The sequence below is a fragment of the Hyaena hyaena genome, unplaced genomic scaffold (assembly GCF_003009895.1).
Source record: "Hyaena hyaena isolate Hyena2069 unplaced genomic scaffold, ASM300989v1 scaffold_1160, whole genome shotgun sequence".
Taxonomy (NCBI): domain Eukaryota; kingdom Metazoa; phylum Chordata; class Mammalia; order Carnivora; family Hyaenidae; genus Hyaena; species Hyaena hyaena.
The window spans coordinates 350,837-376,172 of record NW_024081793.1 but is presented as its reverse complement, the minus strand read 5'-3'; the positions used below and the strand labels follow the sequence as shown (position 1 = coordinate 376,172).

Below are 25,336 nucleotides of genomic sequence, written 5' to 3'. Positions count from 1 at the left end.
GAGGATCAACCTCAAAACTCTGCTCTTTGGGGGCAATCCCACCCATTAATGTCAATGATTACACTCCCATATACTTATTTGGAACACACTAGGAAATACTAAAACTTTAGTAGGAAACCTTTTAGCCAAATCACCCCATTGTCGTATCTCGGGGGAGACAGTTCATACATGTCTGAGCAGAAGCTCTCTGACAATAAAAAAATGTGAAGCATATTTTGGACAACCATCTTATGCAAGCTATCTTGGAAGGTTTTGAAATAGGGGCACCAACTACTGCGTTGTTATCCAATTATAATGTGTTTGTGAAATAAGTGATCTCAATTAATATTTAATGTTATATACCAACAGAATTTTCCCAAAAGTTAAAAAAAAAAAAATCAGTGACTCTTCCAAATCTCTTGTTTACTTTATGCAGAACATGTGATGATGCCACATGACTGACCAACCGGGGATTTGGGTTGTTTGATTCTGCCTGTCTGGGCTTGCAGACTTACTCTTTACATTTAGGGCATAAATGATTGCTCTTTCTACTTTCATGAATTTCATGTTTCAGCCACACTTTTAGCCTGACAGGAAGGTTTTCCATCTTCATGTCATGCAAAAAAGGAAAAGAAGCAAGTAACAAACAAAATATCCAGGAATTTTGACTTAGAGAAAAACATCTTGACTTTCTTAGGCCTGAAGTTGGTTAACCTTTCCTAAGGTCGTGCTCATTATTGAGGTGTTTTGTTTGTTTTTTAGAAAAATAAAAGCAGGGACGCCTGAGTGGCTTAGTTGGTTAAGCGTCGGACTTTCGCTTGGGTCATGATCTCGCGGTTCGTGGGTTCGAGCCCCGCATCGGGCTCTGTGCTGACTGCCAGCTCAGAGCCCGGAGCCTGTTTCAGAGTCTGTCACTCCCTCTCTCTCTGACCCTCCCCTGCTCACGCTGTCTCTCTCTCTCTCCTAGAAATAAAATAAAAACATTAAAAAAAGAAAAAGAAAAAGAAAAGCAGAACTTAGAATTAAATTGGAGACCCTATTCACAAGAAAATCCATGTACATGATACCTTTGTGTCTGAGATTTTCTTCACTCTGTAGTCCTTAGTGAAAGCGTATGGGAGGTGGGAGACCTTCTATATAGAGGGGATGTGGGGATCAAGAGTCTTGTTTGAAAACTGTCTTTATCTAGCAAGTGCATCATGTTAGTTAAATTGCATATTTATTTTGAGAAGTTTTATACGGATTTCTAGAGATTATAATTGTCATACCATTTAAGGTGATGGTAGCAGCTGAAACTAGCAAATTGAAAATCTCAATGGATTCACACAATAGAAAGTCACTTCTCATACATATAAAAGCCTAACATATATTCCTGACCAAGTGGATTTTCTCCAAGTACTAATTCCTGGCTCAGGCTCCTTCTATTCTGTGGCTCCTACTTCAACACAGAGCTGCTAAGACAACAAAGTTTTTAGCACCAAGCTGTGAAAGGAGAAGAGAAAAGAAGGATTTCCTTCTCAATTGATCAGACCTAGAAGTACTGTATCTCCTTGGCAGTACTCATCCACATGGCCACACCTAACTCCAGCAGAGGCTGGGAAATGTAGTCTAGCTGTGTGTCCAAGATAAACTAAAAATTGTTTTGGCAGTCTGCTAGCAACCTGAGGTGTACACCTCAGCTCCGGACTCCAAGTCTGCCCTGATAATTTCCCTGGAAGGAATGTGAGGCCTGAACATCAGAGTCAAGCTTCTAGGTGCCCACCATAGAGGTATCAGTGATGATTCTGAGATTCCCCAGAAGCACAGCAACCATGCAGGGGCCCTTCCTGTGAGTCTTTTGTCAGCCATGCTTTGTTATATTCCCTCATTCATAGTCCATGACACTCGAGAGATCATCAGCTTTACATTACGGGGATTACATTGAAAAGATGGGATTTGTGTGCACAGGTTTACATTTCAAACCTTGGAAATTGAGTCTTTCTCATTTCCTTTTTTCCTAATTTGGCATTGATTTTCTTCATGCTTGAATAAGCGTTTTAATTCTGCCAAGGTGGAAGTTCAAATTTGCAACATTTTTCATTTCAAAAACGAAAGCTAAAAACGTCTGATTAATTTTCAAGAGCTAGAAAAGGTTAGTTTTTTCCCACCCCCATATAACACAAAAATGGATGTGCTAATTTAGCTGAAATGTTATGAAATATGTACTATTGGGTTGAAACCAAGTATGGAAATTCCATGAACATTTCCCACTGTGATATCTCTTGAGAGACACCTGTTCACATCCTACCAAACAGATTTCTATTCCCATAATTAAAATGTAAATACATCCAATATCGGTAAAAGAAATTCACCTACAGATTTGGGGATGCCTCAGCTCTCTGAGCAAGTTTGATCCTTTGCAACAGCATCTTGGATGATTCTAGTGATGCAACAAGACATCCTGCATTATACATGAAGATTAGCAGTAATTGTTAGGATTCTATTATGGTTATCTTAAACTAAGAATTTCAATCTAGAATCACAATTTCTCTATAGTTTAAATTTCCTTCTACAAATACTTTCCAACAACCAACTAGCATTATGAATACTTTGATTCTTAATGAAATGATTAGTACAAGGACAGTTGCATGTCAGATGTTGTAGAACATTTTGGAAGCCAGTTTCCCACAGCATTTAAAGTTCTTGGAATTCCATTGATGATATTCTCACACTATGCATGCTCAAAAATTCACTGGCAACACACATCTGTGTTTACCCTTCTAATCATGACAATACCCACAGTACTTTTCATATTCCTAAAGGATTGAGTAATACCTTCAGAATCTTAGAAGACAAACATGACTTATGTTGGGCCTGAAATTATCCTACCATCCATAATAGGAAGAATCTAAAATTGGAAATCACTTACATACTCGAAGCAGACGACTGTCAGAACTTCATATTTCTGGCTCAAGGGTAAATTAATATGATAGAAGGATCTGCAAAGTAATGCAAGAAAAGACCTAGCCCTGGATACATGGGCCTTTGGAATCTTTTTATTTTTTTTTCCCCTCTTCATCTGCATTCCAAATCAATTCCCTTTGAATTAGGAAATTTTTTCAGTATATGGAATATACATTCTTGTGCATCTTACTGCATTTTTGACCACAACAAAAACACATGGAGGCAATCACAGGATGTGGAGGATCATCAATCCTTCCAAGTTGTGTAGACAGGAAAATGTTCTCCACTCCTGATTAGCCTTCCTAACAGGGACTTAGAAAAGGAATATAGACACCAAACAGTTAATTCCCTACAACTCTGGAGAATAGTCAGAATCAAAGGATCGGAAAGCACTTGAAACCAGATGTACTAAATACATTTGTCACTCTTCTTCCCACTTTCTTGGCCAATAGCATTAATTAATCACATCACTCTTTCCTATTTGGCCCGGATATGAGTGAAGAATTGTTCTCAACATAAAGTTTAAGGTATCTACTACCAACTGTCAGTTGATCCAAGTTTTAACTCCATATAAGAAAATCTACTTGTCATTTCTGACATAGAAGATCTCTAGGAGGGAATGAGAGGTAAAGAAGAGTTACAGACCCTTGGAAATCTCTCTATAGGTTCAAATGGCCATATCTACAATAGAAGTTATTTACATTATTCCTGAGGTTATTTTCTTCTGGTTTGACTTTGTCTCAAGAAGCTTTTTAAATTTTTTAAAACATTTTTTAGTTAAAAAATTTGTTTTTGAAAGACAGAGACAGAGTGTGAGCAAGAGAGGGGCAGAATGAGGGAGACACAGAAACCAAAGCAGGCTCCAGGCTCTGAGCTGTTAGCCAGCACCCGACATGGGGCTCAAACTCAACAATCATGAGACGAAGTCAGATGCTCCACTGACTGAGCCACCCAGGCGACCCCCTCTTTGCCTCAAGAAGCTTTTGATGCCTTTCTGGAAGGCACATCTGTGATGACCACATAAAGGATGAAGAGCTTGACAGAGGCAGAAGTTGAACTTCCATTATTTACACAGTATCTTTTCCTTCTCCGAAAGTCCAACCAGTTATCAAGCTGTGGGACATACAGGCTATCAAATATAGTAGCTTCAAAACAAAACAAAACACAACACCCAACAGACCAGAATAGCAGCCATTGTAACAGGGCAGGGGGACAAGATGAGGTTTTAGTGGCTCATTTCTCTCTTCTGCGTCTTCGAAAAGTAAAATCTCTGTTGGCCCTTAAATTTTCAGTCATCTAGTTACCCAGCAGAAATTAGTTCTGAATCATAGACAAAAACAACACATATACAAAAACATATGCTAGCAGCTTTTGTACTAACCTCAAATCTATCTTAGCTTTCTTACTCATACTTGCCCTGAATATCCTAAGTTTTAACTTTTTTCAATATTATGTTGTTTTTAGAAATCTTAAATCCTTTTGGGAACAAGGCAAGACATAAATACATAAAAATGAATTAATATATAAATACATCAAAATCTTTACCACCAGTGTTCTTACATTTCACAGTCCACAAATCTTCCACAGAAGGTTAATATCTTCCAGAAATTGTATAATTGCTTTGCTGTTGTGTTTTTTAGCCAAAGAGGTCTGTTTTTCAAATTATCCAAGAGGCATATGTTAAAGTCATGCTAATATAGCTAAGAATACCATCACTGATATTATTGATTTTATGGTTACATTTATCCACTGGCGCAAAGTCCTTCATTTGCACCTTTAAGATATGGTTAGACCTTTTTTTCCATGTGGACAAGCTAAAGCCATCAAAAGTATGCTGTATTTAACCAACGCCTCAGAAAACACCAGAGCTATAAGAAGTTGGCTCGTGTCCCCAGGAATTAATTGTCCCGTGAGAGAAGACATTATTCTTTCTTTTTATTTATATCTGTGAAATCTTGCTTTTAACTTGACCATGCTGAAGAAAATAGTGTTTCTCAGGCAGCTGATAGACTGTGAAATTAAGTTCAAGAAATCAGATCGCTTGTAGGAGCAATCCTTATCCTTGAGTCCTTAAACTTCTGTCACCACAGACTCAAAGAAATCTGGCTTTGGATTCATCCATCAGTTTCGTTTCCTCTATTCATGTTTGCAAGTTAGTGGAAGAAACTGGTGGTTTTGCAATTGGCAGGAGAAGGTCAAGTGAAAACAAAGCTTTCTTGCAGGCATTTTTGCTGGCAATAGTGTCCTTTTCTCCTTTGAGTCTTCAATGCATTTCTTAGTTTTGAAAATATTTTCCTTTTGAAGCCTTCTCACCAAAGCTGTCAGCAGGATTTATGACAAATGTAACTCATGGCAGACAAGAGCTGTTTCTTTCTTCTACACCTGCCAAATGCATTGCTTTTTACTTGGGCATTTGTAACCATTGGTGGTTTCCACTATGATGCTGAAATGAACTAGGTGCCATGCTAAGAAGGAGCCTATTGTCTTGCTGATAAGAGGTGGCTTCTTATCATCCTACACAATAAAATTAAACCTGCTATTTGCTATGTGCACTATTTATGTGTCAGGTGCATGGTGTACATTATTTCTAAATCAAACAAAAACAATAGAGAGCTATTATTATTATTGTCCTTATTGAATAGCTTCAAAAACCATGTCAGAGTAATTAAATAGCAATTAAATGGGTGACTGAAAACCAGATGGAAAATTAGAATTTAAACCCAGGAAAATTTGAATTAAACACTTGGATTCCATACCATCAAGCTTCATCATAAATGTTCTCTGAATACATTTCACCCGGGCTTCAACTTTTCAAAATACAATGTTTATATTAATTACATGTTATACATCCCTTGAGGAGAGTCACCTTAGAGTGTTCACATCTACTCCTCTTTCAAGAATAGAAAATGTCTAAATTCATGGAATAGTACACAGTGTTATATTTGGTTTGATCAGTTTTGTAATGAGCTGCTTTTGAGATCAGCGGTCATTTGAAATGTTCAAAATGAGCGCTACGATAATTCAGGAGCAGTGAAAATAAATCCACCAGTCTTCTAGCAGGACATGCATGCAGCATTTTTCAAAACACAGATAAAACTAATTGCCAAATGTGATTGGCATATTAATAAAATCAGGCACCTTATTTGGACTTAAGTTATTTTCATTTTAATATTTTGTGAAATTTTTAAAGACATTTGAAGGAATTTTGTCTTTCATGCTTTGTTAAAATTTAAATAACTTTTTGGCATGTGTACCTCCACTTTTCTCTTATACTCTGTTGTCTCTTTGCTCCAATTTTGTCTTTTGTTTTGAATTTGTAAAATAGTATTTGATCCAGTAAGAATGATATGGAGTTTATATAAGAATGTGTCTGTCAGGGCACCTGTGTGACTCAGCTGGTTAAGTATCTGACTCTTAATTTCAGCTGAGGTCATGGTCTCACAGTTTATGAGATCGAGCCTCTTGTGGGGTTCTGCACCGACAGCTTGGAGCCCAATTGGGATTCTCTCTCACCCTTTCTCTCTGCTCCTCCTTCACTCACTTGTGTTCTCCCTCCCAAAAGTAAATAAACTTTATTTTTCTTAACTTTTTAAAATGTTTATTTATTTTTGAGAGACAGGGAGATATAGAGTAAGGGGGGGGGGGTGCAGAAAAAGAGAGAGACACAGAATCCATATCAGGCTTCAAGGTCTGAGCTGTCAGACAGAGCCTGACATGGGGCTCAAACCCACTAATGGTGAGATCATGACCTGAGCCGAAGTTGGACGCTTAACAGACTGACCCACCCAGGCATCCCCAAAATTAATAAACTTTAAAAAAGTAATAAAAAAAAAGAGAGAGAGGGAATAAGTCTGCCCACTAGAAGCAACACTTTCCCAATGTAGTTTCCTTTTTACTTTTCATAGAACATTCTGGACCTTGAAAACTGTCACAAGGCAATAAAGAAATCTATATGCCAGCTTAGAAATATGTCATTTCTGCTCATTTTTCTTACCCTTTCCCAGGCATATAAGAGCAAATAAATAAGTCTAGTTTTCTGGATTCTGAGAATTTTCGCCTTTCTGTCTGTGTTTTGATTGTTCGTTTATTTAGTTTAAGGGCTATTTTTGAGTGTCTTGTGTGTGCACCGAATACCATATAGGTGTGGCGGCCATGGCAGTGAAATATAGAGCTGCCTGAAATCAATGTGGTGAGGTTTACAAAAGGGGAAAGATGCTGTGTGTTTTGAACCAATTTACTCAGGAGGATTAGATCACAAACATCTTCCCTGAACAAGTGATGATTGTGCAGAAAAATTCAGGAATTAGCCAGAGTGGACGTGGCCAAGGAGGAATAGTTGGGCTCTCTAGCACCACGAGCCACTTTTATGAGCGCCATTAAATGAAATGAGAAGCCAATGTCTTCCCTTGTTTAGAGTCCATTGCCAGTATTCAGGACATATTTCGGAAGACTGTTTGCCAGTGTCTAAAATCAAACTTTTAGGAAATGCTTTTTTGGTACCGTATTCCTATCTTCTCATACTTTGCTTGTTTTTCAATTCTTGGCTAGGAGGAGAAAGAGATGAGGGTTAAAAGCCAGATGAGGTTTCCGCAGTATGAGCGAGGAGGTATTTCAAGATAATTTCAAAGGAACAAGAATCATGTTTTATTTCTTACCACGGGCACTGTGAGAAGTTCTTCTTTTAATTTAATAGTATATCTCTGAGATTGATATGTTTTCCCTTTCTTTCTCCCATGGAGAAAACTAGGGTGTGGAGAGGGTAAGTTTCTCATTCTGTATGAAGGAGAGCTCGAATGTAACATGAGGGGCTCTTACTCGAAGGCTCATGTTTAGTGTCTCTCCAGAGTAGTGAAGGTACTGAGGTGCCTCAGCTAGCACATGCTTGGGAACAGTGACAGTCCAATTTCACTAAAGGCAGCAAAGCATGCAGCAAAGCATTCAGAAGATGAGGCTGGAAGGTAGGGTGTGGTCTGAGAAGTCTACAAACAGATGGAATGGAAATCATTGTCTATGTACTCAAAGCTCACTTTGTTTCTAAGCAGGTAGCATCTCCTCATCACTACCCCACGCAGGGGTATCTGACCATTCCCAGCAAAAGGGGCTTCCTTATTTCTAAGGATCATGTCTATTCCCTTATCAGGAAATCATTCAGTAACATAGACCAGAGCCAATTAGCACTCATCACTCCTCAGCACACTGGGGTGTTTTTAGGAATGGCATATGGCTGGATGGGCATGACTCCAGTGGACCAGTGAGATGGCCAGAGGGACTTTAAGAGATCATCAGAGAAAAAGATATATTGATTAAAAAAATAACTACTGCAAGAAATGGAGGGTTCGGAACTACCATAGTCATTTTACCCCCAGCCTGAAGGAGAACCCCAACTAATGTCTGATCTATTAAACAGGGATACTAATAAAACCACCTCATAGGGTTTGGGGAGGAATATATATCTTAGCATTCGACACTCAGTAAATGGTAGTTTTATAATTATAAGTTAAGCCACAGTGAAAGCTTTATGATTCTGATGAAGGGTGAAAATTTAGTAGTTATATTTGACTTTAAGGATTTTAATCTTTACATTTAATACTTAATATAATAAGTCATGTTTCATGGAAGATTTGCTATGTCTGCTTCTTGTTTTATAAGAATCAGAGTCAGTAAATTTACTGTTTCTCCAGATTTGGGGCAAGGCAGAGATATTGGGTGTGAAACTGATCACAATGTAAAAGATTATTAACTTGCATCAAGTAGAATTGATATCCAGCTCAGGTTTCATACCTCACAGCACTTGTGAACCAAAAAGAAAAGCAGGCTTTTGTGAATCAGATTAGATAAGAACCTAGGTCCCTTTCTGATTGTGAACTTTCTACTTTCAGTTCTATAAATCGCCTAGATCTGAAGCATTCGAAGTAACTAAGGCTAATATATGGAACCTCTTTCGATTGTCAACTGAATTCAAGAACAAGGTATTTGATTACAGAATTCATTCCAGGGCAGAAATTGAAAGAGCAGGAGGAACACATTTCATGAACTTCAACAAAGGTAACTTGCATATTCATGCTCTTTTGGCAATTGAGTTTTTTTGGTTTTTTTTTTCTTTTCTGTCACTGAAAGACATATTGGAGGAGAAGGGGCAAACTGCTAATGTGTACTGCTTTAACATTTGCCATGACTTTACTTACAGCTCATTATCTCGGCCCTGAAGAATGCTGGTACAACAATGAACTTATGCATTTTTCAAGTTTTTAATGGAAATAACAAGAATACTCTCACATGTAAACAATTATCTTTAATTGTTTTTTTTTTTTTAAGTTACTTGTTTTCACAGAGAAAGACGGGCAGAGAGAGACAGAGAGAATCCCAACACTGTTAGTGCAAAGCCTGATGTGGTGCTTGAACCCACAAACTGTGAGATCATAACCTGAGCCAAAACCAAGAGGCAGATGCTTAACCACTGAGCCAACCAGGTGCCCCCAAAAATTGTTTTTAATTTTTCTAGCATCATTTTAAATTTCCTATTTATATCCCTAGTAGTGGCAGGAGTGGAATAAAGGAAAGGGTTGTGATTTTTATTATTAATTGCAAGAACTGTTAATAATTACTATAAAATCTGGTTTTAAACATATTTTTCATGAAGTGCTTTTCATTTAATTTCATTTTTTTTTTTATTCATTTCACGTATAGGAGGGGAGCATGACCATTACTGCCATATACCAACTCAGGTCTTTGACAGGTAAGATCAGGTAGTAGGTGTGGAGAGTCCAAAATGTAGAAAAGAAGTCAGATATGGAAAAGGAAAGAGAGAAAGGTCAAGGCCAATCAGCAAGCCAGAAGTACAAATAACTATTCTCAAGTGTGAGTTGGGGATATAACAGCAGGCCTAGCCCCAACTCTGCCCAAAATGCCCAGAGCTATCTGCACTGATCAATACTGACAAATTCAATATACTGTGCAGAGCGTGACTGTCTTTTTTATCTTGTCAAAATGCAATTTTAAAAGAAGTGCAATTATAGAAAGAGCCCCCTCCCCCAACCTAAAAAGGAAACCCCTGAACTCACCGCTATAGCATCAAGCCATATGAACCTTCGGGCAACTCTCAGACTATTCTTGTTTACTTAGCCATGAAATTGGGCAGAAGCAAAAAGCTCAGCAAAGCTCTCACCAGTGGCATGGGGTAGAGAGCTGCAGTCTGTGTGGGATGACCCCTAGCCACCCTTCATCTCTCCTGCCCGACAACTCTTCATACTGCCTTTAGGGTCATTATCTTCAAACTGAGATCCTGTACTGGCTTGCTAACTAAATATGCAGATTCCCAGATTCTAACAGTCTGGGCATGGCACTCACTTGCCTGTACTTGACGAGCACTTCAATGTGAAAGAGTTTTCTCTAAGTCCTTCTTCCATCTAACTACCCTTCCCAAATCTGCTCTTAAGTGGCTGTAAATCGATCTTTGCAGAGGTATTAAAAATAACCGTGGTGTTCACAGATAGTATTTAAAGGAGCAACTCCTCCCAGGAACTTTGCATTTTTTAGAGGGTGTTTCCATTTCTTAAGTGGTCTCCAAGAAGGTAAGATGTCTGTTTTTGATGAGAAGAAGGGAACTGTAATACTAAATTTTTTCAAAGTCTGCTTAGTTATTTTTGAGAGAGAGAGAGAGAGCACGCGCGCACGAGCAGGGACAGACAGAGAGAGAATCCCAAGCAGGGAATGTGGGGCTTGAAATCACGAACCATGAGATCATGACCTGAGCTGAAACCAAGAGTCAGACGCCCAATCAACTGAGCCACCCAGGCACCCCAGGAGCTGCAACACTAGAAAGAAGATGGCTTGTTGATATGTAATATGAGATGTGCAAATGCTCAAATAATAAGTTTAATAATTACAACCAAGAATCAGGGAACACAGATTTACTATGTGTCATGTCCATTGTAAGTAATACTGTCAATTTTTATCACAAACCATAGGAGAGGTAACAACCCCTTTTTAATGACGACAAAAACTGAAGCTTGAGTTGGTGAAATGCCTTGTTTCATGACCATACACTTAACAGATGCCTAAATCAGAATTTTAATTTTCTGTGATTTTAGCCATAAAGCTCAGTCTCTTTCTATTAGATCCTACTTCTTTCTGCAAAACAGCATCTCACAAAGTACACAGTAGACACCATCCTTAGAGAATTCCTGTGACATCCATTTGGTTAAAGTTGCTGAAAACCCTAATTATTTTTTTGAACGATTAAAGCATTTTACATGTTTCTAGACATTTTTTTAATCAGGTTTAGTGCTGCTGGGTTGAAAATGTGTCATTTTCATTAGTGCCCTGAGATTCTTTCTGCATCCAACTCTTTCGTGTTTACTACTTCAGTCTCATTTCTTATCACCTTTCAAAGAGGTGCCTGGCTGAGATTTATTATTTTTAGGTTGCTTTCAATGCTATGAATCAACTCCAAAGAAAGGTTATGGATTTTCAGAGATGTGTAGGACATGTGGAGATTTATTTGTATGATTCTTACTTATTGACAAGAGAATGTATTCCCAGGGTTTATCAGCTTGTTCTGTTAGTTTGACATTTAGTTGAAAGTGTTTGCCACTTGGATTCTCAAGGAGCACAATCTCTTTCCTACATTCCTTTCTCAGATCTATCCGGAGAAGACTTCCTACATGCTCCATCTAAATGCATTTGAACGACTATTTCAGTTTGGGTTTGTTTTATTTTGTTTTTCTCCAGCAAGGGCACAAAGCTAAACATCTCAAACCCATGAGACATGTTTGGGAATCTTAGCAATTTTTTGAACTGAATATAACTTTTACTCAAAGACACGGCTGGAAGAACTTTGGAGTCCTTTGGAAATGGTAAGTGTTCTTTAAGCAGCTACATGGAGAGAGGCCACCATTTTGAATTGTTCAAGGTAAGTCAATGCAGAATATAAACCATACATGATACTCGTCCTTGGTACATTCATTATGTTTGCTGATCCTAGGCTTCCTCGTCCTGAGATGTGGCCAGTGTAGACATAGGCAGGACCCTTTGGGAGGTGAGGAGAGAAAAAAGCCATGTATTTGTTCCCCCTTCTTCTTTGCCTCAGGCAGGTTCATGGGCATTGGCTCTAAGCAGGTCACTAGCTCCTGTGGGAGAGATCTGCCGTGATTCCAGCTTCTACCTAGTGACCCTGGGCTCAGGGACCACCATTTCCTCTCTGTCTGTCTCTCCAGCCTGTGAGAGGGAGTGGCCTCCTGCTGTTGAAATCTCTTGGGTTACCTCACTGTCTCTTGTTTGGTTTTCAGCTCCTCCGTCACCTGTATGACCAATTCCGTGACAGTAAGTATTTCAACTGGTTTTGCATTTCGGATTAAACCCTGACCTATCCACCTCTATGCATATAACATTCATCATACCATTAATGACATGCTTAAGGTTCTTTCACTGCCTCGCGATAGTGACACCCTAGAGTAATGGGAACTTTGCAACAACCCAACTACTGCCATGACATGGAACTACAATTCAGGACTGCGTATTTGCTATTCTGTGTTTTTGAGTGAATAGAAGGAAATGATTTTGCTGAAAGGATTTTTTAATTGCCATTTTAACCAGACAGTAACCCTTTTTATTTTTACTTACAGGAATTCTTTTGGAAGAAAATAACACACCAGGTGTTTTTTTAGCTTTTTTGTTTTTTGATCATGTTCAAAGTTACTACATCATCTAGTGAAATAATTCTATTCCAGGTACATTCCAAATAACAATTATCTATATAAATCTCTTAGTTTTCTAAGCCAGCACAAATATAAACACCCTATCAAATATTCTCATAACATCAACTTTATAAGACATGGACTAATTTATAAAAACCTCTTCACCTATATTCAAAATATTAACTAATAGTATATTTTGTGTTTGCACAAAGGGTGAAAGAGGGTCAGAATTACTTTTGCCACAGGGCAGCCTGAGCACAGGAAAGCTAACGAGAGACCCCTGTAGGTTGGCCGAATGTTCCCTTGTCATTGAGCCAGGGGTATTGCTGGGGGAGAAACCACTCCTAGCTCTGGTCCCACAGTGACACAGACGAAGCTGTTTTGCTCTAAACCCTGTTTCCTTTTATTCATCTTTGCACAACTGAATTCTGTTTGTAGCTTCCATTGCAGATCAATGAGTCTGCATGTGTCTGAGTTCCGGCCAACAGAATGTGGAAGAAAGTGGCATCCTCCCCTTTCAGGCTGGTTCTTAGAAACTTCCTGATATGTTCTCCACTGGTGTTTGGTTTTCTTTCATTTTGTCAAGGGGAAATAACAGAACTGAAGAGTCTGGGCTGGGTTCCTGAAAGACTGTGTGGAGCAGAGTGGCCCATGTTTCCCAAAGGCTGGTATGTACCAGACTGTGATGTGTGAGCAAATTTGCTTTTACTCTGATGGGTCACTGAAATGTCAAGGTTAGAGTAGCAAGCGTTTACCTTGATTAGTACACAGATAAATTAAGCCCTGACAGGACGAAATTTCAGAGATATACTATTAATCTGAGATCTAATTTTTTCCTCTTGGATTCTTTTTACTACCTCATCCATCTTTTCCTCTCCTTTTCCTTCTTCTGATTTCCCTATGTTCATTTTAATATGGAAAATAGGCTCTGTTGAAATATAAATTAAGCAGGGCATGCTGCCAAAGGCTTGTCTTATGGGGTGCCTTGAGGCTTTAACTTGTATTTTATTTTCCATAGCTATAGCAAAAAAAAACTTTTTGTTGGTCTTTCTTTTGAGGGGTAAAACATCAGGAGCAAATAACAGGGATTTGCCCCACCTGCTTGCCAAGCTGGACAAAAGACTGGCTCTATGTTTATAGCTGTTAGGTTTTTCTAAAAGGGTCATCAATCTCCTCTCTTTTGCAAGAAATAAGGCATGAAGGAGCTCTTTTTATTGGGACCTTAAAAAAACATCAAGAGTTGGCAGGATCTGAAGACAGAATAGGAAAAAGAAATAGGCTCAGGATATTTGATGATATTCTAAGACCAGGGGCATGCTAAAGCAAATGGACCAAACGAAGTATGCAGGGGGCTTTCCATGTAAGTGCTTAGGACCAGTGGATGGGCTGCTATCAGGGCTGATCTCATACTTATCCCCATGCTTCCTGAATAATTGACAAACCACCCTGTGAAATTCCTCCTTAGATTTCCCAAAGCCACAACATATACTTTGCCCTGAAACTAGCCCCAGAATGACAAGCACTTAATTTTACAAACTTTGATCCAGGAACAGCCACTATTGTCTTGGATTTTTAGAAGAACCTCAGGGAAAAGGCAGATGCTCTCATTTTGTGTTTGTCTCAACCTATCCACAGGGATGCCCTGACTAGGAATACCTGGAGGCATTCATTTGGGTCATACTACCTGTGGTGAGTTCTCCCCCACCCCAATCAAGAACTTTGGACAAAAGGTTTATTACTCACAATTCCCAGAGACTACACCACACACCTGGGCCACTCAGGGAAGTTATGGGGAAAGAGAGTATGTGGACTTGGGGTTCTGCCTATATTGGGATTGAGGGTGAGATGCCTAGGGTTTTACAAGTTTACTCTTCACAGGTGAATGTAAACCATAAGAGCGGGGAATTAAGGCGTGGGTCACTTACCTAGATGACCTGGGGCTTTCTAAAAGGGAACTTCATGGCTGGGCTGCCTGGCTCTTATCTAGTTGTCTAGCTGGCAATGTGTTTATCTGAGATGGATGTCCTTGAGACGGATAGCTCAGCAATCAAAAGCTTGATGTAAGGCACTTGCACAACCATCACAAATGCTTATCATCAGGCACTTACACTATATAGCCCTTCATCTAACAGATGAAGAATCCCAGAATCAGTGTAAGGTAAGTTCACCTACACCACATAGGAAGCCAAAGCTTCAACTGGAATTTACAATCAATCAGGCCATCTTGTATCATATGACTTCTATATTTGATGTAGTTTTCTCATTTTCCAAAAACACTTTTCTCCTGTCCCAGAAAAGGCAAACAGAAAGAAACTTTCTCATTGTTTCCTTTTCATTCCTTCTTCCTTCCTTTCAAAACGTTCATGAATGGCAGCTGAAATTCAGGATGATGGTATTTCACCCACCCCTTTGTTAATATAAAAATCAAAACTGATCTCCTGCTTGGCTCTATATTTTTACAGAAGCATCTAGGGCCCAATTCTTTTGTAAATAGTTGCCTAAAACAAAAAGAATACCATATTCCACTGTATATTAGTTCTCTGAGCAACAATAAGACACAGGAAATAAAAGAAGCCATAGAATACTTCTATAGCAGAATGAGCCTTTGACTCCATTAGAAATCAAAAGAAAATGTTTCAGTAAAATTCATTGAATAATAAAAGAAAACCATGAAAATAAAACAAATCAAGAACAAAATGCTTAGCCTTGATTCTATTATATAAAAATATTTTAATTACATATTGTTTCTTATAAAAGTAAAGCATGCTTATTTCTAGACATTTTGGAAAAAGGCAAAGAATATAAAGAATAAAATACAAATCACCTATTGGTATAAGGATAATCAGTATTAACATTTTGTTATATTTTCTAATCATTTCTTTGCTCATTAAACATGATAGTTATGTATGTACATTTAAGACCTCTTATATTTAAAATAGTCCATGCTCTCTTTTTAAAAATGTAACATATAATACTCAAAAAATTTTTTAAGCACTATTATTAGTCATAAAATGATATTGCATAGACATACTATGACTACATGCTTCATTATTTCCTTAGTGAAAGGCATATACTACCAAATTTGGGTACTACTACTAACGATGTGCAACACCTATTTCCTGTTATTGGATTCTTACTGTTTTTGCACTCTGATGAGAAGGACAGACATATAGCAAGCAACTAATCAGAGCCAGAGCTAAATACAACTCTTTATGGAGGCTGGAGTAGTCCAGCACTCATTCAAGCACTCATTCATTCAAGTATTTTTTAAATTTTTTTTTTTTAATGTTTTTTTTTTATTTATTTCTAGGAGAGAGAGAGCGTGAGCAGGGGAGGGTCAGAGAGAGAGGGAGTCACAGACTGAAACAGGCTCCAGGCTCTGGGCCGGTAGTCAGCACAGAGCCCGACGCGGGGCTCGAACCCACGAACCGTGAGATCATGACCTAAGCGAAAGTCGGACGCTTAACTGACTAAGCCACCCAGGCGCCCCTCATTCAAGTCTTTTTTAAAGAACTACTTTTTTTTTTTGCAATGGTTCTATGAGGGATATGTCAGTAGACAAAATTTATAAACAATACTGGCTTCGTGGAGCTTGGGTGCCAGTGTTCTCATTTATTAAGATAGAGAAAAGAAGAATAGAAATAGTGTTTTGTGAGGGTTTGGGTGGTAGGGGGTGGCTGGGAAGAAAGCTGGTAAAGATGCATAAAACTCTGCTTCTGAGATGTTGGATTTGGGATGCCAGTGAGGTATGCAAGCAAAGATTCACTGAAGGAGATGAGAATGATCCTGGGCTAAAGACCCTGACTTGGGCTACCACCAGGGGGGTAGTAGATGTAATCACCCAAGGGAAAAGGCGGACTAAGAGTTACTGACAGTGTAGGACTTGACCCCTATGGGACACCAACATTTTAAAAGGTATTTGCTAAGGGAATGGAAAGAGAAAAGAAGGAAACCCCTAAAATTGTGTAGCCATGGAGCCAAGGGAAATGTATTGCCAGAAAAAGGAAATAATAGACAATGCTAACCCTTCTGAGAAATCCACCAAAATACAGACAGACAAGTGCACACTGCACTTAGAAACATGAAGTTCTTAACCAACACAGATTAGAAATATAACTCAGAGGCTACAAACATCTTTAATCTCTTACCTCTACTGTCATTCATTTTAGCTACTCCCTTCTGTGTCTACACCTCACAATGATGTAGTGATCTGTTACTGTGCCAGTCCTGAAATCATAAAGTCAGACATTACATTCTGTGACCATAAACATCATTTCTCACATATCATGCACCAAATGCTTCTGATGTACAAAGCTACTTCACATTAGGCCTCTCCGTAAATATACTTTTTAAAAATATATATCCATTAGCCCTTCCCATTCCTCAGTCCAACACTCTCCCAAGAAGCCTGCACAACTTTGACTTAGGAAAACATGAATACTTTGGAGACATTGATCTTGTGACAATGTGCCTCCACTTGGGAACAATGGAAATGTTAGACTCAACATAAAAACACGATGTATTCAAGATTTTTTTAAACAAGTGAGAGATGAGATCTAGCAAATCTCCTTAATTATAAAAGGCACCAAGAGGTGCATCCTGGTTCTACAGTTGAAGGTCTAACTGAATTTCCATTAAAAATGCTCAACCCTCTTGAGACATCCAGTTTAAAAAGCCCACCCACTTGCCTGAAATTGTTACTTATTCAATAATCCATTTAGAAATCTTCTAGAGAGAGATAAGGTCTGAATCTATGCAAACAAGAATAGTTGGGCTAAATGGCTATTGTCTTAGTTTTTCTCCCATGTCTTGAGATGAGATAAGGATTCAAGTGTGAGTGGTTTATTTGGGTGTGACACTAGGAAAGAACAATTGGGGAAAATAGTGGGGAGGGGCAGTGAGACAGAGAGAGAAAGTCAGACAATAAACGGCTTGTTATTATACCAAGTAACCTATTGAGTATCTGGAGTTTAGTCCTACTGGGGAACTCAGGGATTCAGTGTAGAACATGAGCCACCTCTCCCTTGCCCCAGGAAGAAGCTGGAGTATTTATATTTGCTAATAACCCTCAGTTAGCAATACCCCATTGGTGGTGAGGGCCAGGTGGGTGGGGGAGGAAGAGGAGGAGAGACAGAAAAGGCTTCAAGAAGAACAGCAGACATCATGAATTACAATGCAAAGCCTTTGCTCCAACCTATCCAAAAATGCTATGATAGTTCTAATATTTTACCTCCTAGGTATAGGATTCTGTAAAATTGTACAGGCTCCTACTTTAGGAAAGGGTTTTGTTTAAAAATTATTTGGATTTGAAAAGTTCTAGATGAATGATATTCAAATTGTTCCCACCTATGTTAATCAGTAGACCCCTTTTCTGCAAAATTTCATTCAAATAAACCAATATGGGGACTGTCAGTTTTGTGTAATGATATAATCCAGCAGAAAGAGACGCATACACATGCAGATGGTTAAATAAGACCTAACGTGAGAATTTGATCTTTCTCCTCATTTTGTTCTCTTTACCTGCTCCTTTAGCAACAGAGGGTAGCTTTATGCTGGCATAGAAACCCCTACATTCTAATAGCTTAACATATCAAAGGGTTATTTTTCAACCACACCATGTCGCTTATGGGCATGAATTTCTGCTCCATATAGCTATTCGTGAACCCACACTGATAAGGGGTCCATAATCTTATAGCTGTAGCCTTGTAAGAGGCAGCCGTTTTAATCGCAGTAACAAGGGAAGGGGAGTATAAAGAATGACACGTGAGTTTCCTTTGTTTCAACTCAGAGGAGACAAATCATTCTTGCCCACATTGGCCAGAACTACTCACAATGCAATGCCTAACTCACGGCACTGAGGACTATAAAAGGGCAAAGAGAATATGTGATGATCATTATTATTTTTGCCACACTTACCAAAATAGCATCCACAGGGGTTTTCTAAATGAGCACTCCAGAATTCTAGTGCTTTCAGCATCCACAAGGAATTCTCGAGGGTAGAACAGTTATTCTGTCCCTGCACCATGTTAATCAAAAAAGTCCTTTCTTCAGTACTTTCTCCATACTGATGTTCCTCATAAGAATTTGTTTGAAGAAAGGATTCTGTATCTTTAAAAACAAAGTTGGAATACAGCAAATATGGCCCTGCTTTTTCATTTTTAAGATAAGGAAAATTGAAACCCACTGGTAAAGACAGAGTTTCTAAGGTCATGCAGCTGGTTAGAAGACCTTGACCAGAAGCTTGCTAGGACACCGTCCACTTTGACATTATGCCCCAAGAGAGTCCTCATTGTTGGGAAAACCTTTTCTCTAAGATGTCTGTCAGGAGTATCTGGAAAAACTTAAGCAAGAGGTGATTTGAGAAAAGAAAAATGAAAGAGGAAAAGAAATCAGGAGAGAGAGGCAGATGTAGGGGGAACAGTTTTGGCAAAGTGAAAAAGGGATAAAGTGAGAGAGCCAGAGAGACACAGAGGTGCACAAGGTGTGAAGAGGCTGGGAGCCCAAATGAGAGAGCCACTCAGTCTAGACTCCAGATGTGAGCCCGTGGCTTCTTCGGTGAGTTCAGTACCGGACTCTGCAAATCCTTCTGCCAGATGTCATGGCCGAGCTACAAATCCTTGGATGCATGACAGAATTGGCTGTTGTTCTGGTTAATGTTTTGCTTCTTTGTGTGTGACTGGTCATTCTGCAGGCTGCTCTCAGGTTGCAACACCAGATAATGACTTCAGTCCTAAAGTTAGCACTTCGGCTGCCTTCAAAGGAGTGAAGCACAGCACTGGAGCCCTGTGAATGCCCAGAGGCAGATCGGTGAAAGTGGACCAGCGGTTATGTTCACCTTCCCACATGGAGGCCCATCTAACCCTAAGAAAGTCAAAAACTATGGAGAGACACAGAGTAAATAAAATAGCAAGAAGCCGCTGCTTGTTGGCAGCAAGACCTTGGGTAAATTGCCTTATCTTTCTGGAACTGCGTTTCCTCAGAAGGATTTAATTAAATGGTCTCTAGTTTCCGTTTGAACATTGACAATCCATCATCTTATAAAATGGCACCATGAAGAAGGATAAACAAGAAAGCCATGTTCCTTCCAAGCTGATATGATAGAACATCAAAAAGCAAAACACTCTGCTTTGTTAAATAAACAAGGTAAAAACTTGTATTTGGTCTCTCCACGTAAGCAACTTGTAGAATCTGGTGATGCATTTAACACATGAGAGCAAAGACAGAACAACTCTATGGGCAAAGAATAGTTCCACAGAAAGGAAACTATTAAAGGGCCAGTTCCCTGCAGCAATTGAGAAGTCAACAGAATTTGTGTTTCTAATTCTTTCAACATTGTTCCGTTCTTTAAACCAAAATGTAGTCTTTGCTATATCCCTACAGGCCTAGGAATTTGATGGCAAGGGAGACAGCTCAGTCTTGACCCTCCTAAGGCTACTACGATGCAGTGCCAGAGGGACAATTACAGGGGAACAGATATGGAGGCTGGGGTGAGAGAGGCAAGCAGACCAGGCTTGGAAGACCTGGGATCAGTGGAAGAAGTGCATTTTTAAGCTGAGTCCTGTCAGAAAGGTGAGGAATAGCCAAAGACATGGAGAAGAACAAGTTGAGGCAACCCCTTGAGACATGTTCAGGAAACTGAAAGTAATGCATTATGACTCTCCCACTAATGCCTGTTGTGCACATGGGCATGCTGCTGATCCTTTCTGAGCCTCAACTCTCTCCTCTGAAAAATGGAACAGTAACAGGTGTGTACACATACATACACACACTCACTCACACGCTTTCTACAGAGCTCACCCCATAAGAGGTGTCCAGAAGATGATAGCAAATCACAATATCACAGTACGGAATTTGGAAAGGACAACAAAGGAGTCAAGATTTTGCCTAAGTTCCTAAGTTTGGGGGACTGGTTAAATGGTGTTGCCACTCACTCACTCACTCACTCACTCAAGGACTATAGGAAGAGAAGACAGATGGGAGGGAAGGGTAATGAGATAGTAGATTCAAGGAGAAAGATCTGGGCTGAGATGCATGCTCAACTTAACACATGTCTGAGAGAAAAATATTGCCCCCATTCCGCTTTTCATGGTCTCTGGAAAAACTCCTTTTCTTTGACCCATGTTGCTATCTCCCCTAGCTGTCAAAGACCTGTATTTTAATAGTGAAAAGTTGAAGATGTTAAGAAAACAAATTATTTCACCACCCTAGGAAGCAGAGCACCAGGACAGTGTGAAATCTGGGATTACCTGAGGCCGAGCTCTTGGGCTGAGGTGAACAGGCTACACAGACAGGGAAAGGCTCCTGCAGTGTTCTCTGAAAAGAAAATGGCGGTGGGTTAATAGGAGGCAGCAGACATATTTGCTGAAGTGAATACCTAAGATTTTCCTGACATTTCTTCCTACCTAATAAATCAAATTAGCTACAAAACATTATCAGTGTAGCAAATCTGCCCGCCCCTTTTCTGTTTTTCATTTCAAATTAATATCAGATGAAACAATTAATGCCTTTCAGAGCATTTTCCAGATCAAAAACACACACTAATCATATGACAAAACTAGCATTTGAAGAGGGGGAAGAAAACAACTTTATTTAACGTACAACTTATTGAAAAATTCAAAGGCTGCCAACTGGGCAGGAAATTAAGGTGAGGTCTCTGAGAAGTCTCTCTGCTCATCAATAGGAGAGAACAGCAGGAGGCTTGGCTGCAGTTCCCTAGATGTTTCCAACGTGAAGTCCTTGTTTAGTGAGGCTACAAACTGTCCCAGATATTATCTCCTTCCCTCCCACCGAGCATAAAATTCTATCAAGCCTCTACTCTAGAATTAAATTCTCATCTTAGTAGGGCTTCTTTTCTGCTCTTTCCTATGACCTCATACTTTCTGGAACAGCAATTTCTGGTTTACAATCCACTTTCATTTAGCCCCTGAGCTCTGTGTTCAGTGCTGGGTAAGCAGAACCCAGAGAGAGCTCAGACTTAGAGTGCAGGTTTTTTTGGTTTTTGTTTTGTTTTGTTGCTTTTCCCTCAAATGGGGGTAGGGATGAAGGGTGTGAGACCCTTGGGAGAGTATTTAATAAGTGTTTATTCATTCTAACTCTGATAGGTAACCAGAACTCTAAGCCAATGCACACTGTTCACAACTGAGCCCTTACATTAAGGAGATAGCTGCTATTCTTGCTTTCAGAAACACAACATTTTGTGTGGACCATATATCCCAGCTCTATGTTTAATACCTGTCTGAAATTGGGCAAGTCTTTACCAGTACGTTGAAATTCAATCTCCTCCCCTAAAAAAAAAAAAAAAAATGGAGAGCCAGATTTTTTTCTGTGCTCCACTATCATTCATGCCTCTATTTCAGAATTCTCTCCTTTAATTGCAGTGATTAATTGCATGTCACTTAGATCATGGACTGTACCTTAGTCATGTCTGTATTCCCAGGTTTTAGAACACTGCATGTTGTAGATGTTCTGTGAGGTTCTATAAAAGAATGAAAAATGTTCTGGCATCACAATATTGTCAAGTACATTAAGAGCAAACATCACAGTTGTCTGAGCTGAAATGCACACCTGCCTTGTCCTTCAATTCCTCAGAAATATGGGATGTAACAAAATGATGCTCAAAATAAGAGGAAGGGAATTCTCATGCTGTTAAAATAAATAAGGAGGTCAAAGCCAGAATTTCTAGCTTGGCTAATACTAAGTAGGCCTAAGGAACACTAGATGAGAATATATACCACACTGACAGCTAAAAGAGTTATAATGCCCATATTGGAGAAAGTAGATGCGGTCTTTTAGAAAAAAAAAGTTTATATATAAATATATATATAAATATATATATAAATATATATATTTATATATATATATCTACCTTGGGACAATTTACCACCCACACCCACCCCTTTGCTGTAAAAACTATGGAAGAATGAGTATCAGCAAGAGAGGAATCCAAACCAAAGAAGGAAGCAAAAGTTCAAGAATCAAAAGTGATCAAGAAACACAGTGAGCAAAGAGACTGATAGTAAAAGTAAGGAAGCATTCCTTCAAACACTCATAATAATTTAGATATATGACTTCGGTGGAGTTTGTGAGCAAGGTGGAAATAAAGCACAAAATAGTAACAACTAAATGGAAAATGCAAAGTTTAAAAAACTTAATGTCCTTAGTTTTGTGGAACTATCGTGGAGAAATTGTTTAACTTTAGATATTATTGAATTAATGCCATAAGAAAATAGAAATAAAATTAATAAATTCTAACCCAGTATAAAAAGAGAAGAAAAGGAAGGGAGGAAAGAAATGAAAAAAGTTTCTATCAATTCAGTTAAATCTGGAAAGAACAGCTACAGGGAACAAAAACTGCAGGGGTGCTTGGGTGGCTCAGTCAGTGGAGCATCTAGCTCTTGATTTCGGCTCAGGTCGTGCATGATCTCATGGTTCATGAGTTTGAGCCCCACATCAGGCTCTCTGCTGTCAGCACTGAGCCTGCTTTGGATCTTCTGTTCCCCTCTCTCTCTGACCCTCCCCCACTTGTGTTCTCTCTCTCAAAAATAAACATTTAACAGATTCTAAATATATTAATAATCTCAATAAAAGTAAATAGATTTAAATTGCTTCTGGGGGGCCTGGGTGGCTCAGTCAGTTAAGCCTCTGACTTCGAGCCCCGCGTCTGGCTCTGTGCTGACTACCTGCTTAGAGCCCGGAGCCTGTTTTGGATTCAGTGTCTCCCTCTCTCGCTGACCCTCCCCTGCTCATGCTGTTTCTTTCTCTCTCTTAGAAATAAACAAAACATTTTTTAAAAAGTTTAAAAAAATTGCTTCTTATTTTCTGTCAGTAACCAAAATACAGAATTGAATCCAGCTACTCGCTGTTCATTAGATACTAAAATGTAAGCACACAAAAGCTTTGAACGTTAAAGGCTGAATATATCTGAGAAAATATCGTTAAAAATAAACTTGCTTAGCCATGTTAATAGCAGATAAAAGAGAATTCCAGGTAAAACTTATTTAGGACAAAGAGAATTATTATAATAATAGAGGAAACATTTGCAAGACTTAATAGCAATGCTAAATTCTTTTGGCAGGTATTACCTGATTTTTGTTACATAGTTAATAACTAGATAGACAGAAGTGCAGTAAGAAACTGACAAAAGAAAAGTTGAAAATGTTGACCAAACTCACAAAAACCAGATCGCCAAGCACATAAAACTTTGAAATTCTTAGGAAAACATTAGAAAAATTCAGAACACGTAAGATTTGAACAAAAATATCACAAGCCACATCTAATGGAAATATATTGAACTCTGTAATCAACAATTAGAGACTGCAAATCTTACCCTACATATTGAACATTAAAAAAATTTTTTTTAATGTTTGTTTATTTTTGAGAGAGAGAGAGAGAGAGACAGAGTGCAAGTGGGGGAGGAGCAGAAAGAGAGGGAGACACAGAATCCAAAGCAGTCTTCAGGATCTAAGCTGTCAGCACAGAGCCCAAAGCGATGCTCAAACTCATGAGCCACAAGATCATGATGTGAACCCAAGTCGGACGCTTCACCGACTGAGCCACCCAGGCACCCCAAACATTTTTTTAAATGACCATCTGCTAGGTCGCAAAAGAAACAGCAACAATAAAAATTTACACGAGACCATGCTGATTTTTTTTTAAATGTTTTTATTTATTTCTAGGAGAGAGAGAGACAGTGTGAGCAGGGGAGGGTCAGAGAGAGAGGGAGTCACAGACTGAAACAGGCTCCAGGCTCTGAGCTGGCAGTCAGCACAGAGCCCGACGTGGGGCTCGAACCCACGAACCGCGAGATCATGACCTAAGCAAAAGTTGGACGCTTAACCGACTAAGCCACCCAGGCGCCCCATGCTTTCTGATTTTAAAGCAGGAAAATTTATATTCAGTTATAAAAGATAACCACAAATTTACTAATTTGAAAATTTAGAAATTCATTTGTAAATAATTCTTGGGACAAAGGAGCGGTTATAGAAGCTGCAAAGTACAGTAAAACCTTGGTTTGCAAGCATAATTCCTTCTGGAAACATGCTTGTAATCCAAAGCACTTGTATATCAAAGTGAATTTCAAGAATCATTGGCTCACTTGTGATCATGTGACATTCAGCATCATGTACTACTTGTACTGCAAGGCATCAATCATTTATCAAGTTACAATTTATTAGAAGTGTTTGCTCATCCTGTGGAACCCTCACAGAACAGGTTACTCGCAATCTAAGGTTTTACTGTACTTAGTACTGAAACAATGAAATATCACATAGCAAAGCTTTGCAATGTTGGTAAAATACTTTTGGCATGTAAATTTATGGCTGACCTATATAGACTTATGTAAATGAGTTCCAGTGCCCTCTGGCTTCCTAAGGGATCCACAGCAAGGGATCAGATTGAAATTGATGTTAGGGGATTCGTTCTGTGTTTAGCCCAAGAGGTAGGCTGGCTGGTCTTGCCCCACAACAGTTCACGGCTCCTCTCAAAGGACTGGACTCTGCTTCACTCTCTGGGCTTCTGGGCTCCAGTAAGCACTCCCTCCCCTCAGCTCTCGGCCTACAGGTTAACTAGCAGCTGCTATCAGCCTTGGGTTACTCTGCTGTCTCTTGCGGTTCCCTCTACCCACATCTTTGTAAACAGTCCTATTGTAAATAAACCCTCCTCAAATTATACTGTTTGGAAAGTGCCATCTGTTTCCTGTTGGGACCATGGCTGAATTAGTG

General features: G+C 39.1%; 1 protein-coding gene and 1 long non-coding RNA gene across 12 annotated transcripts in view; one reads left to right on the top strand and one right to left on the bottom strand.

Moving 5' to 3' along the window:
• Positions 1 to 911: 911 nt before the first annotated feature.
• The window catches only part of LOC120224341, an 83,338-nt gene continuing 58,913 nt past the window's right edge, over positions 912 to 25,336 (bottom strand). For 4 of the 9 annotated variants that reach the window (XR_005526534.1, XR_005526537.1, XR_005526538.1 and 1 more), the window contains 5 exons: positions 22,031 to 22,092; positions 20,864 to 20,930; positions 18,534 to 18,725; positions 16,766 to 16,844; positions 12,137 to 12,221 (listed from right to left, as the gene is read on the bottom strand). Coding sequence is in view for 2 of the 9 variants with exons in the window: in XM_039222577.1 (XP_039078508.1) it covers positions 16,831 to 16,844; positions 18,534 to 18,725; positions 20,864 to 20,930; positions 22,031 to 22,092 (335 nt within the window). In the remaining 7 variants the exon portion in view is untranslated. Of the gene's footprint in view, positions 2,958 to 12,136; positions 12,222 to 16,116; positions 16,845 to 18,533; positions 18,726 to 20,863; positions 20,931 to 22,030; positions 22,093 to 25,336 lie in introns of those variants that run through there. The other 5 variants (XR_005526536.1, XR_005526535.1, XR_005526540.1 and 2 more) reach the window with 5 other exon arrangements.
• LOC120224343 lies at positions 12,151 to 19,773 on the top strand. 3 transcript variants are annotated; one of them, XR_005526542.1, is made up of 4 exons: positions 12,151 to 12,243; positions 12,546 to 13,285; positions 14,253 to 14,306; positions 19,309 to 19,773. It is a non-coding gene; the product is annotated as an uncharacterized LOC120224343 (long non-coding RNA). The 3 variants fall into 3 exon arrangements; XR_005526543.1 differs by having other exon boundaries at positions 12,215 to 12,650; positions 13,056 to 13,285; XR_005526541.1 differs by having other exon boundaries at positions 12,215 to 13,285.